General features: G+C 43.0%; 1 protein-coding gene across 4 annotated transcripts in view; it reads right to left on the bottom strand.

Moving 5' to 3' along the window:
- Positions 1-474: 474 nt before the first annotated feature.
- The window catches only part of skila (SKI-like proto-oncogene a), a 32,775-nt gene continuing 14,418 nt past the window's right edge, over positions 475-18,831 (bottom strand). For all 4 annotated transcript variants that reach the window (XM_068604075.1, XM_068604076.1, XM_068604077.1 and 1 more), the window contains 6 exons: positions 12,777-12,887; positions 12,042-12,130; positions 9,981-10,123; positions 6,850-7,208; positions 5,966-6,196; positions 475-4,948 (listed from right to left, as the gene is read on the bottom strand). In XM_068604075.1, coding sequence (XP_068460176.1) covers positions 4,700-4,948; positions 5,966-6,196; positions 6,850-7,208; positions 9,981-10,123; positions 12,042-12,130; positions 12,777-12,887 — 1,182 coding nt within the window. In that variant the 3' untranslated portion in view covers positions 475-4,699. The remainder of the gene's footprint in view (positions 4,949-5,965; positions 6,197-6,849; positions 7,209-9,980; positions 10,124-12,041; positions 12,131-12,776; positions 12,888-18,831) is intronic.

The following is an 18,831-nucleotide window of genomic DNA, read 5'->3' as shown; positions in this document are numbered from 1 at the left end:
ATCCTGCGAGTTTTGTAATGATTGGACAAACAATTTCTGATTCATAGTCTAATTTGTGTTACGCCACACCCTTTTGAATTTTCTAGCACTTTGATTAAAAAAAAAAAAAAATCACATTACATTATCCCAATGCAATATTTAATTGGTGAACATATTAATGCATCAATAATTATAATATGAAAAAGACTACTTTTACTGTTGGTACTTTCAGAAAATTTGATAAGTAATACATAATAATAGTGTAGTAAGTGAGCATTTCAACATTGGTACTTTTACTAAAAAGATTTGAGTATCTCTTCCAATACTGTTCGTCACATATTCATTATTATTTTATCTTCCCAGATATTCATTTTTACTATCCTACTGCTCTACTCATGTTCATGTTTGTCAGGAGCCATGCCCTGGCATTAAGAAGTCAATAAGGAAGTTATGAGGACAAAAATCAACATCCAATAAAAAGGCAAAGGACTTCACTGGTTTGACACTACAGAACTTTACTTGAATTTGATCCAAGTTCATTATCTATACAGGGTATATATTTACAAGATCTGAAATCAGGGAAGGGCAAAAACTGAAGAAAAAAAAACACACTAGATACAACTGAGGTATTAGCTAAAAGCATTTACAGGTATGTCATTTACTAGTAAATATCAATGATGATAAACAGTTAGAGATGCAGCTTCTTCTGCTTAAAAAACATATTTTTATATATCACAACATGAGGTAGGAGAACAGTGTCTCGATTCATGCAAGAACAAAAGTCTCATCACACTGTAGTATTGGCAACGTAGTATGCAATGGTCAAACATAGACGCTGTGTTTCAGGTTTCAGAACAGCATCGAAGGGGGAAAAGGGTTCTTTTTAGCAAAGCCATGGTATTTTTTTTTCCATCTATAGCAGGATGCCTATAAATTAAAACATGGTGCACCTATTCTTAGTAACCAGTGATCTGTGTAATCAATCACCAATGAGCCACTCGTCCTGGCTTCTCCCACACCGGCACAGAATAATTACTGGCTGAAAATCACACAGCCGAGTACAAAGCAGACCTCCTGCAACAGTTCAAAGGTCACCTTGGATTTGTTTACTAGTTCTCTTCACATAGCCAGGAGGCGATGAGTATATAAATCCTGTATTTAAATGTGTCCACATAGTAAAACACTGCTCGGTTCACCTTGTTTTGTCTGTTTGCAAACTTCACACCTGTAAAAATTCTGTACAAAGCATATCCAAGTTCTCATAACACTGCAAAATGCAAAAAGGCCCTCAGCAAACAGTGTGACATGGGATTTATTTTCACCCCTTTCCTTTAATCCTTTTTTAAATGGACTATGATTAAAGAAGCTAAACAACGTCCCCTTGTGTATAAAATGCAAATTACACAACGTAAATTTAGAGTAAACATTAGTTATCTGCTCATGTGGTGAATTTAAAGACATTTTTGGTGCCTCCTCAGAGACAATTAAGTCAGTAAAACTAATGCTGATTATCTTTTAAGTGATGTTTACATATCCAGACAGAAATAAATGATCAGAATCAGAAAATTACACATCCAGAGCTACATGAGCAGGTTTTTTTCTTTCCCTTTACAAGCTGCTGTGCTTCGGTCAGACGTGGGAGGCCATCACACACTTTCTCACTCTCGCACATTTTCAAATCACATTAGGCTACATTTTATGTTCATCATAATCTGAATTTTTATCTCACAAACCTCTAAACCAATAATGATATAAAACTTGCACATGTTCAATGTTCATGCATATGAGCCGTCTTCATAGTTTGTGCGTTACGTGAGGGAGAAACATCATCTTTTTTTTTCACAATGAAAAAAAAAGTATAAATTGGCCCGGTGACACAAAACTTAAGGGGCAGCAAAACATGCATAAAAAAGAAAAAAAAATGTTTTGTTTGTTTTCTTTTTTTTTCTTTCAAAAAGGCATTTTCTGAAACAAATGTTTCATTTTCAATTTATCTCAGACAGGGATGGGGTTAACAAAGAGCAAAAAGCTCATTACATTACACGATCAACAGTCCGTCAAGATGAAATCCACACAAAAGAAAGAAAAAATGCATCATTTCAGAAAAGGGGGCAAAGTGTGTACCAAGTATTATATTCCTATTTTGCCTTTTGTCTTGCATCGTGTCTCAGTAAACCATGCGTTTCACTCTTCCTCCCTTCTCTCCCCCCTCCTCCCCCCACCCGACAAGTCATGTCAAGTTCTGATAACTTTATAAAAGAAAAAAAACATCTGAAGCCTTAGTTCTGGTCCAATTTCTATAACCTTTTGAAGATTTTTCATAGAACAGTTAATATATTAATGACTACTGTATTTACAAAGTGAATATAAATCTTTAGTTAATACGTTAAATATTTTTCTTTCATAATTTCAATAAAGGTTTAAATGGAACAGTACAGTGTACATTTGCGGCGCGGGTTTGATTTTACTGGCTTGCACCTGCTTTTATAACAATCAACAAACCACAACTGTACTCTGCCCGGTCTTTAACATCCGTTATTGTGAAGGGAAGCTGTGTAAGAAAATCTGCATTGAACAGGATGGAGCACAGTGGAATGTCTATTAATTTGCATTTATAGCAGATGCATAAAAAAAAGCTCAGCGTTTAGCTGAGGCCGATCCCCTTCTCTTTTAAAACAATTATTTACACACACACGCAATGCGCACACACACACACACACACACACACACACACACACTATACACCCACACACGCACACACACACACACACTTACAGGGATCTCCTTAGTGGCAATAAAAAGCTTTTGCCTGGCAACTGACACAATAAGAGTCCTCTCTTCCTCTGGCTGGACGTCTACTCGCTTTCCTGGGCATCTACAAAACACTGCCCACCCCCAGCTGATCTGGCACCAGAGATGGACGGATGGGTATGTGTGTGTGTGAGCGAGTGACGGTCGTTTTGTGGGAGCGGATGAGGGAGGGTGTTGAGTGGTTGGGAAGGGGGGGGCGAGAGCATCCTGTACAGTCTCACCCGAGGGTGGGCAGAGGCCCACAGACTACAACAGCTGCCCCTCATTCTGACTGCACAGAACAAAAAAGGCTCCCCCTCTGTACCCCTGGCGTCTGGGCCACCCAGTCTGCTGCAGGGGGAGAGGGCACCAGTCCCCTGAGCGCTCCCCTCCATCCGTGGCTCCCCTCTCTTCCTCTTCCTGCCCAATGCTGTTTGTTCAGCCAGGCAGAATAAAGCAGGGGCCGGACTCAAGGCCTGAACCACCCCGGACTAACTGCTTTCACCTGCGACCCACATTCTTAGAAGACGCTCTGACAAATGGGGTGGTGGATAAAAAACCGTCTGCTGACAATGAAGTCAAATGAAACAAAAAGAGAAGCCCAGCAAAACAAAACAGGGACAGACGGGAGCTTTGATCATCTGCTGGGAACGCTAGGGCCATTGTTCTGCCTGAATGCCTGGACTGACACACTCGAGTGTGTGTGTGCATGTAAGGATGTTGCATGTATTAGGGTTACACAGTACTGCTACCGCACACATGAGACTCTGCCTTTCCCTCTTTCTTAGAAAAGCTACACTGGTTCGAGCAGCACCCGTGTCCAGACACATTCCTTTCCCCGGGGACTCTGGGGGAGGAGAGCGTATTAAGTGCATAACACTGCTTGTGAGCTTCTTCATGCCAAGTCTGAAAAGAGCACAGTGTTTCCTGTCTAGCCTAAAGTGGGTGAAAACCACAGTGTTATGGAGTTTCCCAGCAGAGTGCACTGGTGTGTGTGTGTGTGTGTGTGTGTGTGTGTGTGTGTGTGTAGGAGACACTGGATCAACCGACAGACTCTTTGGTCTACGACAGGAGAGTCTAGGTGCTGCCCAGCTGAGTGAAGAGGGAGAGTAGCCTGTGTGAGGAGCAGCTGGGGTCCAAGCCAGGTGATTTGCTAGCTAGCTACCTTGTGGCGGTCACACTCAAAACACTCATTTCAAGTTCAGCGTCACTATTGGCATATTATCATGAGGTTTTACGACATCCTCAAAATGTCTGTTTTTTGTACAGTAAAGGTCTTTGACATGTTTCACCTTTCTGTGTTTTTAGAAGGAGCAAAAAAATAAAAGCTGTATGGAAATGTTTCCTGCAGTCACGCTGGTACTTGAGCATTTGGGCTCCAAGTACGAAGACGGAGCATACAACCAGGCTCCATCATGTGTCCGAGGGAACCGGCTGCTGTGCCAGGTAGTAGCATGAAGTAACGTCCAGGACAAATCTGTGTCTGAGCTTAGGTTTGAATCTCCAAGTTTTTAGCTCCAGAATCCAGAGAGAGCAAGAAGGGATGGGAGAGATGACAATTGTGGGGGGCAAATAGAGATGGATTGAGTTGGTCTCTACTTGACAGTCAACGTCTAAAGCAGCTGTTTGTTCAGTAAAAACTATAAATTAAATCAAACATACATGGCCAAAACAATCTTTAAATACTGTTAAAAGAAAGGAGGGAGAAAAATAAAAAAAAACGCAGCATAAACATGTTTTTTAAGTGATGTTAGATTACAAAACCAAAAGTCAGTCCGACACTGAAATAAAAGGGTAGGGTGAAATGCACAACTTAAAAACAGCCTGAGGAGATGCAAAACTCCTTTTCTGCTTTAGGCTGATTTGTTTGTGTCTGTAGAGTTGGCGGGTGATCGGGAGAGGAATGAGGGAGGCGCCTGAGTGGTGGCAGTTACTTTTGGCCAGCCGCTGGGGCCTCTGAGAAGGAGGAGAGCGGGCAGTGGCCGTTAGGGGGTCCGGTTGAAGGGGTAAGCGGAGGAGAGGGGCTGCCTCCCACTGTGGCAGAATGGACCATCTGCTGCTTGAGCTGGGTAATTGTGCGCTCTAGCTTTTCCCGCGCCTCACGCTCCCTGCGCAGCTCCTCCTGCAGCTCCTGCCGGTCCGTCTCTGCCTGCTCCAGCCTCTGACGTAACTCCGACAACTGGGTGGAGAGAGACAGACATGAGGTCAACAAATGCCCTACAGCACATTTAGGCGATAATAATAATCTGACATTAAATAATGCTTATTGCATTATTGATGTTGAGGTCAAGTAGGAATGACAACGCATCAGACAAAAAAACCTCTATTAAGATTTTCAGGGATTTTTTTTTTCTTCTTTAGAAACTCAGAAAATACAGTGAAGCTCGTCCACGAAAAAGACCTTAACCCCTAATATTTGTCACTCTTTCAGCCAGCAGGTCATTAACCTTGTTTACTACCTGCTGTGGCCACAGCCAATGTGCTGCTGTTAGCCAAAGAAAGATAAGAGAAAAGAGCCCCAATGATAATAATAAAAAAGCATGTGTGATTTCAACATCAAACAAGACAAGGCAGCTCCAAGGACAGACAGGAGGTGGATGCTGCAGACCAACATAACCTACCTCAAGATAAGTCTTGTGGAAAACCCAAACAAAGGCGGTGTGTGTGTGTGTGCCCACTCTTCAACAGTTTCGTGACTCATATTGGAAAGGTATGGTAGAAAAAATACCGTTCGAGGAAATCTCCAAATTCTCAAATTCGTACATGATGGTTAGCAAGAGCTCAAGATATTTTTACATTTAATATATATATCCACTGGTCCACACGTACTACTCGTATTTACAAGTGAGAAAAGAAACTTACTGAGGATAATGGACTCTTGTTAAAATTAGATTATATATCGCACCCTATTGCCTAAATGTGCCTAGTTAAAGTTGTTAATATCTTTCACGGTAATACATTGAAAACAAAGTCAATGCATTAGTTGTAAATGTTTAGAAAATGAAAGGAAGTATCAGACTGTAGAACGCTGCAGTGAAGCCTCCTTTAGTGCGATTGGAGCTCGGCGAGATGAAAATGGCATACGAGCCATATCCAAGCCGATGTGCAGACTATACGTATCACTGTGATTCACTCCGAATGTTTCTGATGCCAAAATCAGTGCTGAGCCTGCATTTGTTCCCTGATAAGTCCGTACCTGTGCAGCGTAGTGGGCCTCTTGCTGGCGTTGTGCCCCCGGCTCGCAGGCGCAGGCCTGCTGTCGGAGCTGCTCCAGACGGGTCTCCAGCTCCAGCTGTTCCTGGCGGGCCTGGCTGAGCTGTCGCGCCTGCTCGCTGTGCACCGCCTCCAGCTCGCTGCGCAGCTCCCGCTGCTCGGCGCTCAGCTCCCGTAGCCTCGCAGCCTCACCCCCGCGCACCGCCTCCAGCTCCTGGAGAAATAATAAATAATAATGTGATATTTCACTGACCCTTGTAGACTAAAGTGCTATAAATTTCAGCCCCTCCACAGAGAGGTCAGATGTTTGATACCAAAATGGCAGAAGAAGGCAGACTTCTCCTGCTTAAACATTCTTGCTGCCAAAATTAGGCAAATGTGCATTTAACTCAATTTATTTTTGCACAATTTGCTTCATTTATATTTTCTTATACAATATTTTTACAATGCAAATCTCCCAAGAATCCTATTAGTGGGTTTAAATTCAGCCGTAGATGTTAAAGTCACTACAGTGTTGGTCAACTCTGTTTCGATATGGCAAAAATTAAATTAAACTAGAGTGTTCACATGATATACAATATGTTATTTACATAAACAGGGATGCTGACTTGTTTGAATGTTGGTATCAGATGGTTCTGAAATTTGTCAGACTTTATGCTGATCTTTTTTAATAGGAGAGAGAGAGAGACCGAGAGAGACAGAGACAGAGAGAGACAGAGACAGAGACAGAGAGAGAGAGAGAGAAAGAGAGAGGGGTCACTGAAAAGTGAGCATCACCTGCTCATTATATCAAGGACACTTTTAACAGGCCAGGACAGTTATGGTCTTATCTCATTTATGTTGTTCTTTTCCTGACCGTCAACTTACCATTTCCAGCTGCAGCTGCTTGTGCAGGGTGGAGTTGAGCTTCTCCTGCTGCCTGCTGTACATCTGCATGATCTCCACAACAATTCGGTCCTTGTCGTCCTCCAGCCCCCCCACCGCAGCGATGCTCATAGCAGAGCCCATGTCTTTAGCCGCTACTTCCGTTACCGGCGACGACAACGACACAGGAGGAGGAGGAGGGGTGTGGGCGGGGGTGTGGGTGGCTTTCTTGCAGCTCTGGCTGCTTGTCTCCATGGAAACTGCCTGAGTTTGGCATTCCCGCTCACTGGCCGAGGCAGCAGCAGCACGTTGGGATTTGGCCTCCTCTGCGCCAGCAGCAACGGGAGGCGACGCATGGAGATCTGTGGAGGGAGGAAGAGGAGGATGAAGGAAGGAGTTTATAAAAAAAAAAAAAGAGGAGGTGGTTGAAAGACAGGAAGTGCGAGCCGAGCTTGTGCACGCTCCCGCCTACATGAAGGTAACACCCTCGCACAATCTCATAAAAGCTCTCACCACTTTCTCAGTGTGAGCGCAAGCACAACATGGCAACAGCAGAAGAACCAAACACTTAGCCAGGAATTCTGTCTGTGTGTGCGTTTGTGTGCGCGTGCTTGTGTGTGCCACTTCCGACACGAAGAAGAGAGAAATTTTTTAAAAAGGGCTTTGTGTGGGAGCTACGCCACTCTGCGTGGGCTCCTTCTCTGTTCAAACTTTGTCTCGTTTCCTCACTGAAGCCTTTAAAAAAGGTGTACATCATTGGAAAAGGATCAAACAGGCAGCATCACACTCTCACACACAAAGACATAGATGTGTAAAGATGCTGCTGTGGGGCATGCTACTAATGATGGTGTGGAAATATGATGCTCTGTACAAAGCATGTCTGGCACTGGAGAGGACACTCATTTACGAACTGAAACTAGCTTGAGCATGTGCATACTCACACCCACATATATGCTCTGCACATACACAGGCGCGCGCACACACACACACACGCACGCACGCACGCACGCACACACGCACACACGCACACACGCACACACACACACACACACACACACACACACACACACACACACACACACACACACACACACACACACACACACACACACACACACACACACACACACACACCAGGAGTGGGTCATTTGGATGTGGATCAAAATGAAATAAGCAGGGGAGGGAGAGGCACAGACAAACTGAGGGAGGAAATCATTTATTAAGAAGAAAAAAGAAGAGGATGAAGAGGAAGGGGGGTGACAGCAGACTGTGAAGGAGGCGGAGATGAAGAGAGCTAGAGAAGAAAGAGATGAGGATGGATGGATGGATGGATGGATGGGAGAGGAAGTGCGGGAGCAGACGGAGCGCGGACTCACAGAGGATGTGAAAAAGGCTGCCAGGAAAAATAGACAGATTGGTTGGAGAAGAAAAAGGGGAGCAGAAAGCCCGAGAGATATGAGAGAGACAGCCTGGTAGTCAGACGTGGCGTAATAATGGCAGACGAAAAACAGTCCCATGATTCACCCTCTCTCTTCCTCTCATTTTCTCCAACACACACACACACACACACACACACACACACACACACACACACACACACACACACACACACACACACACACACACACACACACACACACACCTTATTAATGCAGGTGTAATAAACACACTTTAACATGCACATAAAAACTCACACAGGGCAGAGAGGAGGTCACTGCCATTTCCACCACTCTTGTTCATCAATACTGAGTTGCCCCAAGAGTCTTTATGTGAAGGTCAATGCATGATTATGTGCATCGCTGCGGCTGGAAGTGTGTGGGCATGTGTGTGTGTGTGTGTGTGTGTGTGGACATGAATGCATGTGTGTGTGTTAGTTGACTGTAGGTTGTATGTTTACAGTAAGAGCACGTGTCTGCTCTGCATGTCTATTCTGCTTATGCATGTAAATCGTTTGCTGTATGTGTGTCATGTATTTATAGTGGGCATGTGTCAGCTGTGTCTAATGTACGTAAGGTGTACACAACAGTATTTATTAAGTACTATTGAATGGATCAAATATCAACAGTGTTGTCTGCCGCTTGTTGTTTGTGGAAATACTTAAACCTGAAATTGGTTCTAATATAAAACTTTCATATTGAAAAAAGAAAAATCTCAACCTAAAGGGCACTTACTGGCGTTTTCCCGGAGCTTTCAACCTGCTTTTATTCAACTATTTATTGAATGTTAATATGCTGCTTATAAATTCTGAATAATAGACATTGTAGTAATATATTACTCAAGAATCAAACACAGTTTTGAAGGACATATATGAACGAATGGACTATCATTAACTTTTTCCACGAGCAAAGAGACGGTAAAACATAATTTTAATTACTGTTTAGAAGTGCTACTTTGTGTTAATATTACAACTATTTATATTACTTCTCATACAAAGTCAAATTCAGAAAACGAAATGTTACTTCATCAGCCATCTCCTGTTGGGTAATGTGAGTGTTTAGCTAATATTTGCGTGTTCTAAAACCAATAACGAAATAGACCCATTTTTTTCTTATCAGTTTTTTACCTGCATGAACACAATTATTGAAGAGTGTAGGTGTCAAGTAAAAAACAGATATATACACAGATAGATTTGAGTGCAGCGGTTTACAGAATGGATCATAAATAATAAAAGTAAATAAAAAAAGCCCTTGAGAAGTGGCTAGGACTTCCTTGCTCAGTACTTACCTCACTTCTATCCCATCTAAAGACATTCTCAGTATATCTTGGAAACTTTATAAAAAAATGAACATTAAATATTTTACTGCTCTACAGTACAGTATCTATCTGACCTGCTTATCCAATATCAGACCTCTTAGGTCCTCAAGCTCAGGCCTTATGGTTGTGCAAAGGTTAAATATAAAGTTAGTGATGTGGCTTTTAGTTTTTATGGTTTCCGTAGTTGCGGAAATACTTGATGCCTGATTGCATGAGATGTGACTCAGCCAGAAAATAAAAGAATAAACATGCAATATAAAAGTTGACTTGCTTTTGTTGCGCAAAGTGATAAAGTGGTTTGTAATTTGACATCACTACAGCATGTTTACGTTTGCCAAAGCAAGTCGACTGTGTGCATTAATGTGTGCTTCATTACTGACCCATGGGTGGCTCGTCGTGCCCCAGCACTCTGCGGCTGTAGTGGTGTTTGAGCAGCGCCCCGAACATCTCAGGACACATCTCCTCCTCCCTTTGAAGAGACACGTTGGGAGCCACCATCTTATTGTACGTGTACAGGTAGTAACTAGGGGAGAGACAGAGATAAAGAAAGAAATCATTAAAAAAGCTGAATTGATTACTCATGTATATAAACATTAAACTACATGTAATGACAAACAGCATTGAAATCTAATTTAATTCTAAGTTTTCTTTCCATGACGTTTGCGGCTGATTATTGATACATTGACTCATGCATCTGTTTTCTTTGTTTTTATTATTCTAGTCATTAAGGAGTGTCACCTTTCACATACTTCTGGCTTTGCAGTAAACATTGTAAAATGTTACAAGTTATGGACTTTGCAATGCTCATACACATAAAGCTAAATACAACTGCAATAACTCATGTGGCCCTTTTTTAACTCTCCAGCAATAAAACACAGCTGAATAAGAGTATCGGAACAAAACTCATTCGGTAGCGGGTCGTCCTCCACTAACTGCACCATCTGAAAACAGTGCGGAATACGGATACTTCTTATCGTGCGTTTACAGGATCTCAGCCTAAACAGACCTTTCGGCTTATCACAAATGTCCAGGTAGTGGATACAACTGTGAGAGAGATACTGCCTGGAGAAGCACTGAAGCCACTGAGCCAACACTATCGGTCTATTCCTGGCTGCATGGTGGAAAGGGAGGGAGAGAGTAAAGAGAGGAATAGAAAGAGACAGAGTGATAGAGAAGCAGATGGAGGAGGGAAAAGAAGAGAAGCTCTAAACCCCTCCCCCCACCAGCAGTCCCCTCCAGACAGAGCCGAGTTGTGAACTAGGTTAAGCATGACAGCTCAGTGGGGCTCTGCCTGAAAAAACTACAGCACAACCAACCGAGCCTTGCTTCTTTTCCTCTGGATGGTGACTGTTCGCCTGAATGAAAATCTGAAACTCCTTCACATGAAAGATGCGATTGAATAATGTAAGCCTAGCTTGTATTTGACAAGTGTACCGCTAATGGGTGCCGGTAGAACCCAAATATGACATTAAGTGCTGTGGATGTCGAGCACGTTCTAACGCTGCAATGCAAAAGACATGCTCCAAACTGGTCTGCGCAAGTCCTGACTGGTTTGAGAGTGTAGCAGTCATGTGATGCTGGTAGGTGACCAGAACTCTAATTCTGCCAATTGGTCTGGCCTGACGCCTATGAGCCTGCACACAGTCAGTATGTCAAGACAGTCACATGTAGCTATGGTGCCGTAAACCGTCTAATTCCAGTTTTTAATCTGGGTCAGATTACTGTGCGAGCTATGAGAGCGCCATATCCAAACACAGGCTGGTGTGCTCAGGGGAGGAATGAAGGGAGGAACAGAAACTGGGAGAGAGGAAACGAGGGCTCTGAAAAGAAAAGGGAAGGAGGGAGGGAGGGAGAGGAGTGGCACATGTGATGAAGGATAGAGGACGAGGAGGGAACAGAGCAGAAGAGGGAGTGTAGTGCCAATTAGGGAAATTAGGGATGGGAGTATAATTTACTCAGACAGAAACGGAAGTCGTACTGAAACTTTTCTTGGTAATTATTTTACTGAAACAGAGGGGCAAAAAAAACACATCCAGTATCTGGCACAAAAGCAGTAGGCTTGTAAAAATAACACCAGGCCAACAGAGACCGTCTGTTTTAAAAAGTCTGTTTAAAAAACATGTTTCTTTATCAGTGAAGTATAAGTGCACTAATCAACAACAATGTAATGTAAAAATTCAAAACAATATCTGCTCCTTTCTCATTTTCTGCCTTTGTAAACTCTATACCTTTGAGTTGTGGACCGTTTGCTGGACAAAAAAAAGATATTTGATGATGTCAGTTTAAACTCTAAGAACACGTAATGCCCAATTCTCAAAGTTTTTATTAAAAAATAATCGATAAAGTAGCTATTGGATAATTGATAATGACAATAACTATTAAGTGCAACTCTTAAACGCTGTATTAGTGTTGTTTAATCAAAAGGACAGAAGGTGTAGTACCTGGGATGGACCAGGGTGGGGTGTTCTGGCTCCTCCTTGATGTCCGAGAAAAGACGATTGAACACCAGAGTAGGTGGAGATGTTTTGCCCTGAGAATAACAAAAACACACAGATAAATATCACACAACACAGCAACACTGTCTTCATACGGTTATAAAAAGACACAAATTGGTATCTTCCATCTACATGTATCGATCTTTGCAGCTGAGCAGATAAATTATCACAACGGATGAGTTGAATGCCCACGCACACACATGTACACACGCATGCATACACATGAATACATAAAGAGAAGCGGCTGAAGGTAAAGGGAATGTGCTGTACTGCACACGGCGTTCTCGGACCTATATCCTAATAAAGCTAATATATGCATGCATACATGTGAATGAGGGATCATCCATCAAGGCTTCGGCTGGGAGAAAGAGTTTGCGTGTGTGCAAATGTTGGAGGAAAGAGATAAAGATGAAGAGCTTTTTCTCCGTGTGTGCATGTAAAGTTGGTGTGTGCTGAGAAGGGGATGGTTAAGAAGTGAAGCCTTTCAGCAGCTGTATGAGTGCCTTTCCTGACAGGTCAGAGAGAAGAAGCGTGCCGCTATGAATGGGTGAGCAGGGGGTGTGTCTGTCAGTCACGGTAGAGGTGGTGACCCTGAGAGCCGACCTACGTGTAGAGGAGGGGGAGGGGGAAGAGAGGAGAGGATGAAGGGATGGTAAGAAAAGAAGGGGGCCGACAACTGACCTTTCTTGCCGGGTCGGTATCAGTCAACTTGCTGCTGGGAGAGCAGAGATCTTCTGAGGGTTTCCTCACCTGGCTCTCCTCCTCCTCCTTCTCCTCTTCCTCCTCTGCCTTCTGAAACACAGAGAGAAAGAGGTATTGGTTTAAACACACATGCCAGGATTAAACACGACAGAAAAAGAGGGAGCGTAACATAGATTATATTGGTTCGAATATGAAGAAAAACCAAAATCATGCACAGACTCTTTTTAAAAAAAAAATGGAGTACAGATAGACAAACTGTGTTCAAACGATTGGTAATAGAGACAAATAAGATCCAAAAGATAGCAAATGGAGACAAATGGCAATAAAAGTGAGCAGCACGCGTGATCTATGGCCTGAGCCGGTCGTGATACAGTGTCGGAGAAAACAAAGGCAGCAGGAAAATGGATAAGAGTAGAGGGTAAATGAGCCCACTGAGGAAGGCCTATGAATAAGTCAAGATGATAGTCAACATGGCTACAACATGACCTGTCATTCTGTGCCTCTGTGTGTGTGATTCATCGGTATGCATGCAACACGGCTGGAATCAGCCGCTCTCTCAACGTGAAGACATATTTGTGTGTTGAATGTTTATGATTCATTGTGCCCCCTGAGCTATGTGGGTTCAGTAAATACTGCTGGCACTGCCTCTAGTTGTATTTGTGTGTGTGTGTGTGTGTGTGTGTGTGTGTGTGTGTGTGTGTTTTCTCAAATCCAGGACACGCTCAGAGAGAGGCCGCATGCTGATGGAGTTGATGCTTATCAGCGGCAGACAGGCCTGACACTACACACCGGCTGCCTGCAGTTCACACACACTTTCAACCAAACTGACAGGTAGCACAGGCGCCAGAGGAACCACACTATCCAGCATCGAAATATGCACCGCTCGGTAGCCCACAGCAACAGACAGAGAGAGATAGAGAAGGGAGGTGTAGACAGGGGAGAACAGGAGGGGAAGAAACAGGAAAGAGTGAATTCAACGGGGACAAAAGTCTAAAAGCAGAGTGAAGAAGGGGAGATAGAGGTTGTACAAAGCATCAATAATTGACTTACGAGCCTCTTAAAGCCATCGCTGAACGTTTATCCCCAGAATGCACACATGCACAATTTTTGGCACTGCCATTAATAGAGTGAAACAGCCTCAGAACAAAACGTCAAAATTACAGTGACAGCCGGGAATCTTAACATTCATAGGATTTTAGCATTACTTAACGCACAAATACAAGAATCATATTGTCTCAGCTTGGAGAGAAGAAGGGAAAAACAACTATTATGTTACATCATAATACATAATAATTGTGCTGTCTGCATCTACACTTGTTTAAGTTACCCTTTCTGTGAAAGGCAATAAAGAAAAAAAATACAACTAGTCCTTATTTGTGTATGAATTCATGTGTGCTGTATGTAGGGGATAGTCCCTTATTTCCAAGGGCATGGATGAATGAGCATGTGCATGCAAATGTAATAGACTGGCGCCATATGCATAGGCAGGTGCGCGCATATATATATATATATATATATATATATATATATATATATATATATATATATATATATATATATATATATATATATATATATATATTTGTGTGTGTGTATGTGTGTGTGTGCGAAGTATCGATGGGGGCTCGTCTGTTAAAGAGCGCTTGTGGTTGGTGTTTTTTCCTTTTTTTCTCCAGAAGGCAGCACTGCAGCACTGAAGAGGAGGGAGGGAGTAAAGGGGAGGCAGAGAGAGTGTGGTGATGGGACAGAGCAGAAATATAGGGAAGGAGGGGAGAGAGGAGAGTTAACAGAAACGACAATAAAGCCCACTGCAGTGGTGTGGAGGTAAGCTGGGTCGTCGCTGGCTTGATTGCCTCCAATATTATTGTTGTCCGAATGTATGTGTGTGTTAATGGCACTTGCTACTACATTCCTCTAATCTGAAACCAGTTCCCTCCGCCTGCACAGGTGTGTGTATGTGTGTATGAGAACACAGACATTGAGCCTGGGGCCAAGCTGGCATTAACACCAGGTCATGCAGAGGTCTCTCATCTGCTTGACCCCGACAACAGCAGGTGCTCTGCTGATGAGATGACCGACGGCTCATTAAAAAGGTAGACCTGTGTTTACACCGCTTATAAGTGCTTATGAGTGCGCACGTGTATCCACATATAGAACATACGTGTATACGTTTGTGTGTTCTACTAATGGTTGCCTGTCTCTCCCTGTATTTTCTGCTCACCTGACAGTTGACAGCTTAACGCCAACCACTCACAAACACACTCATTATTCCTGCTGCTCTATTCCTTAAATGAATGTGTCCAGGTCCAAATGTTTGCACACTTCAACACGGCAGTTTTTCGCTTTCTCCCCCATCCCCCACCTTTACCCATCTCTCTTTTGTTCCTTCCACCTTCCTAGCCCAGCTTTGTCAACACAAACACACACCCCACGCTGCTACTCCCTAATATACAATAATGAAGCAGCTCTCTTATCTGCTTCTGTGACACAAACAAGTACACACACAAACAGCCCCTAACCACCTATGTCTTCAGCCCTTTATCAAGCTGAAGCTCGCCTTATGACAATGTGGATTAGCATTCCACACACTCGCTCAGCTGAACTCTGCCCTGTAGTTCCTAATCACCAGCAGCCTGCCCGTCGTTGTAGCTACACACACGCGCACGTAAAACAAGATGAAACATACTGCTCTAGACACACGACCATGTGAACTTTTACAATAACCCATTTCCGGAGCCCCAGTTTAGACCCCGGACCATTAGCACACGTGACATTTCTGCAGCAGACGCATTAATGGAGCAGAGTGTTTTTTGTGTGTAGCCTGAGTGCTGTTAAATCCAACAATAACAAGCACCACTCTACTCCACAGACAGCCATGACGGCACATTACCATACACAGTCTGGCAAATGCAGGCGGAGAGTAAATCCACTTCAGTGGCCACCGTGTGTTCCCAACGTAAGCTCCATCTGTGCTTCCCAATGTGAAGCACTAACACTTAATTTACATCAGGAGTACCTGTTGAAATGGAGGCTGACATTCAGTGTTATTCTAAGTATTTCTTTAATTTAGAAATGAAAATCTGCTCTGGCTGTGCTTGTGAGGGCGCCACCTTGCTATTCATGAAGAGTTGATTTCTAAATGGGGTAAAGGCTTTCAACTTCACAAAAAGTTGACACATAACCAATTTCTTTGTAGAAGAAGACCCCAGAGGATATAAGTGAGTCTTTTTCAGCTTTTGCCAGTCTCTGCTCGTATCCACCAACAAGAAGAATCTGGTTTTGTTTCAGCTATTGGTTTAAGTGATAGGTTTCATATCTAAGAAACATAAACGCAAACGCAGTTCGACACATAATGTGCAAACTAATCAGAGGTCAAGCTCTCCTCACTTTACAGATAACTGCCATCTGCGTGCATATAAAGATGCATCCAGAGCTGAAATAAATTGATCAATTGATTCGTTGCTTTTGAGTACTTTCCAGTTTTTTACTTCTATATCATTGTAAACTGAATATTTTTGGCTTTGGACAAACAAACCATTTAAAGACATTATCTTAAGCTCAGGAAAATTGTGATATTATATGCTATCTTAAAAAAAAAAGAAAAAACAGAAAACTGTTGGGACAATCTTCATAATCAGTGTGCTACATATTTTAAGCTGGTAGCATGAGTTGATTCTTCGGAGAATATGCGAGTGAAATGATAACACTGAAAAAAAAAATAACTAGTCTCAACAAGCCTAATGGCAATTCTTATCTAGGCCATCATAAAAAGTGTACATGCCTTAGTCTGACTTTTCATATCAGAGCAGCAGGCCTCCATTTCAATCCCTTTTTGTGCCCTTAAACATAAACACTGTTGGGTCCAATTGTCTGCACATCTGTTGAAATGCGGGCATCACTGGTCGCGCCTAAAAACTGAAACAAACCTGAGGCGAGCACTGAAATCTTGCCCATGGGACAGAAACAAGAAGGGTTCACAAGACAAAAATTTGCCACCCATCCTCCTCCTTCCTTCCCTTTAGGCCATTCATGAGGCTGGCATTCAGAAGGATGGGAGGGGGAGAAGGTGAGGGATAGTGGCAGGGAACAGAGGAGGACAGAGTAATGCAGCTCATTCTCCCTTTTCCTCTCTCAGGAGGAAGTAAACAGCCTTTTATTTGGGGGCCTCTTCATTCAGCCTCAGACAGCAAGGGAGGAAAGGAGAAACACACATACACAGACAGTCAGTCACGCCCTGTCTGTTTCGAGACCACATCCTGTTCTGCTGCAGTCGTCGACTGTGTCAAAGATCAAGCAACAGATACGAAGATACATGTACTTCCTGGTCAAAGCCACGCAGCAAGATATTGAAGCATCTTGACTGCCTGAATGTGTGTTGCAGAAACTCCTTCATGCCTTCTCTTTAAACTCATCTAACTTCTCTTCATTCTCAAAGTTTCCCCAAACAAAGTGTGTATACTTTAGCTTATAGCAGAGATCTGATGTATACAATGAAAAAGGTGCATTGGTCTTTGGAGTCTAGTTATTTCTATGCGTTCTACTGGAGACCCGGGCTCTGGCAGTCCCCCCACCTCTCCCGGAAGTCTTAATCCAATAAGCCATTTATCCACGGCCTGGGAGCCACACTTTGTTTCAGCAGCCAAATCAATAAGAGCCCACAAGGGAACCAGGCAGCCAAGTGGGGCATTTAAAAGAATACACTCTTTTTTAGTCAGCATAACGAGTTATCGTCTATGAATGCCTCAGTTGTAATGGTAGAGAAGTCAAGTATATTATTTTCATCTCTTCTGCTCAAAGGGTTTAAAGGGTTTGACCCTTCACCTAGTGCTCAAAGGAAGAATATAACTGTATATCTCACTGTGCTGAGAAGGTAATGTTATTGTTCTTTCACTTTAGCAGGAAAAAATAAGGCGGTATTAAAAACATCACAGGGCACAGATGAGGACAGGTCTGACAGGTGGACGGTTAGACAAACAGGTGGCAGAGGAAAACAGGAAAGAAAAAGAAAAAACAGGCACACAGCCAAGACAGATGAGACGACAAACAGACACCATGTGACCGTCTGTCTGTTTGTGCCTTCCCCCCAGACACACACACCTGTTCCTCCCTCTTCCCCAACACAAAGAGAAAGAACAGAGCCAGACAAGCACGCTGATAAGCATCAGCCAGACAAGTCATGCCAGAGTCTCACACACACACACACACACTTTTGCACCACATGGGCACTCTGTCTAGACAGTCATCAGACGCACGTCAAACACACAGCCCTTCCCCTCCCTGCCAACATGTTGAGCTCCTTCCCCCACAGCTACAGTCAGCCATTTTACAATCCACACTACACAGACTTAACACACCAGACTACACCCAAATGAACAAACAGTTAATGGGAGTCTATGGGAAAGATAAAGTTATGAAAGGGATTATGAGGAATCTCCCCCTAATAGATCCAACATCTACTGTCCACCTACTGCTTTACCACAGACAGGAGGTTGATTTGGAAACAAGCAACAGTATTTCTCGATGGTCTTTTACATAAAAAGCAGTCTCTTTAGGCTCTCACAATCATTTTTTCTCTTCATCTTCCTCCCTTCCCACCTCCCTCTCTTCCCCCTTTTTCTCCCTTCTCCATTTCTCATGTTTCACAATCAAGTCCAAGGCGGCGGCCTCCAGTCTATATTCACAGCAGTACATGAGGAGGGTTGTAATAACATTACCTCATGAATGGACAAATTCTCTGACTGGAATACACTAGGCAGGCAGACAAAGGTAACCCCCACGTCATAGACAACATATATGACCTAGTATATATTCAAGTAGTGAAAGAAAAATACATATAATATTTTAATTATTCATATTTCATCTTTTTCCGGATAAATCAATTAACTGTCTGTTTGGTGAAATGTCCGAAAATGGGGCGGGGGCAAATATTCCACATCCTTTATCATAGAAGACAAAAAAAACTTAAAATGTCAACATTTGAGATGCTGGAACTGATGAACTGTTGGAAATCTTAACAAACGACTGAAATTAGTAT

The sequence above is a fragment of the Clinocottus analis genome, unplaced genomic scaffold, assembly GCF_023055335.1.
Source record: "Clinocottus analis isolate CAN_PGR_092001 unplaced genomic scaffold, fCliAna1.0.p SCAF_11, whole genome shotgun sequence".
Classification (NCBI taxonomy): domain Eukaryota; kingdom Metazoa; phylum Chordata; class Actinopteri; order Perciformes; family Cottidae; genus Clinocottus; species Clinocottus analis.
The sequence above is the reverse complement of the archived record's forward strand: the minus strand, read 5'-3'. Positions and strand labels throughout refer to the sequence as shown.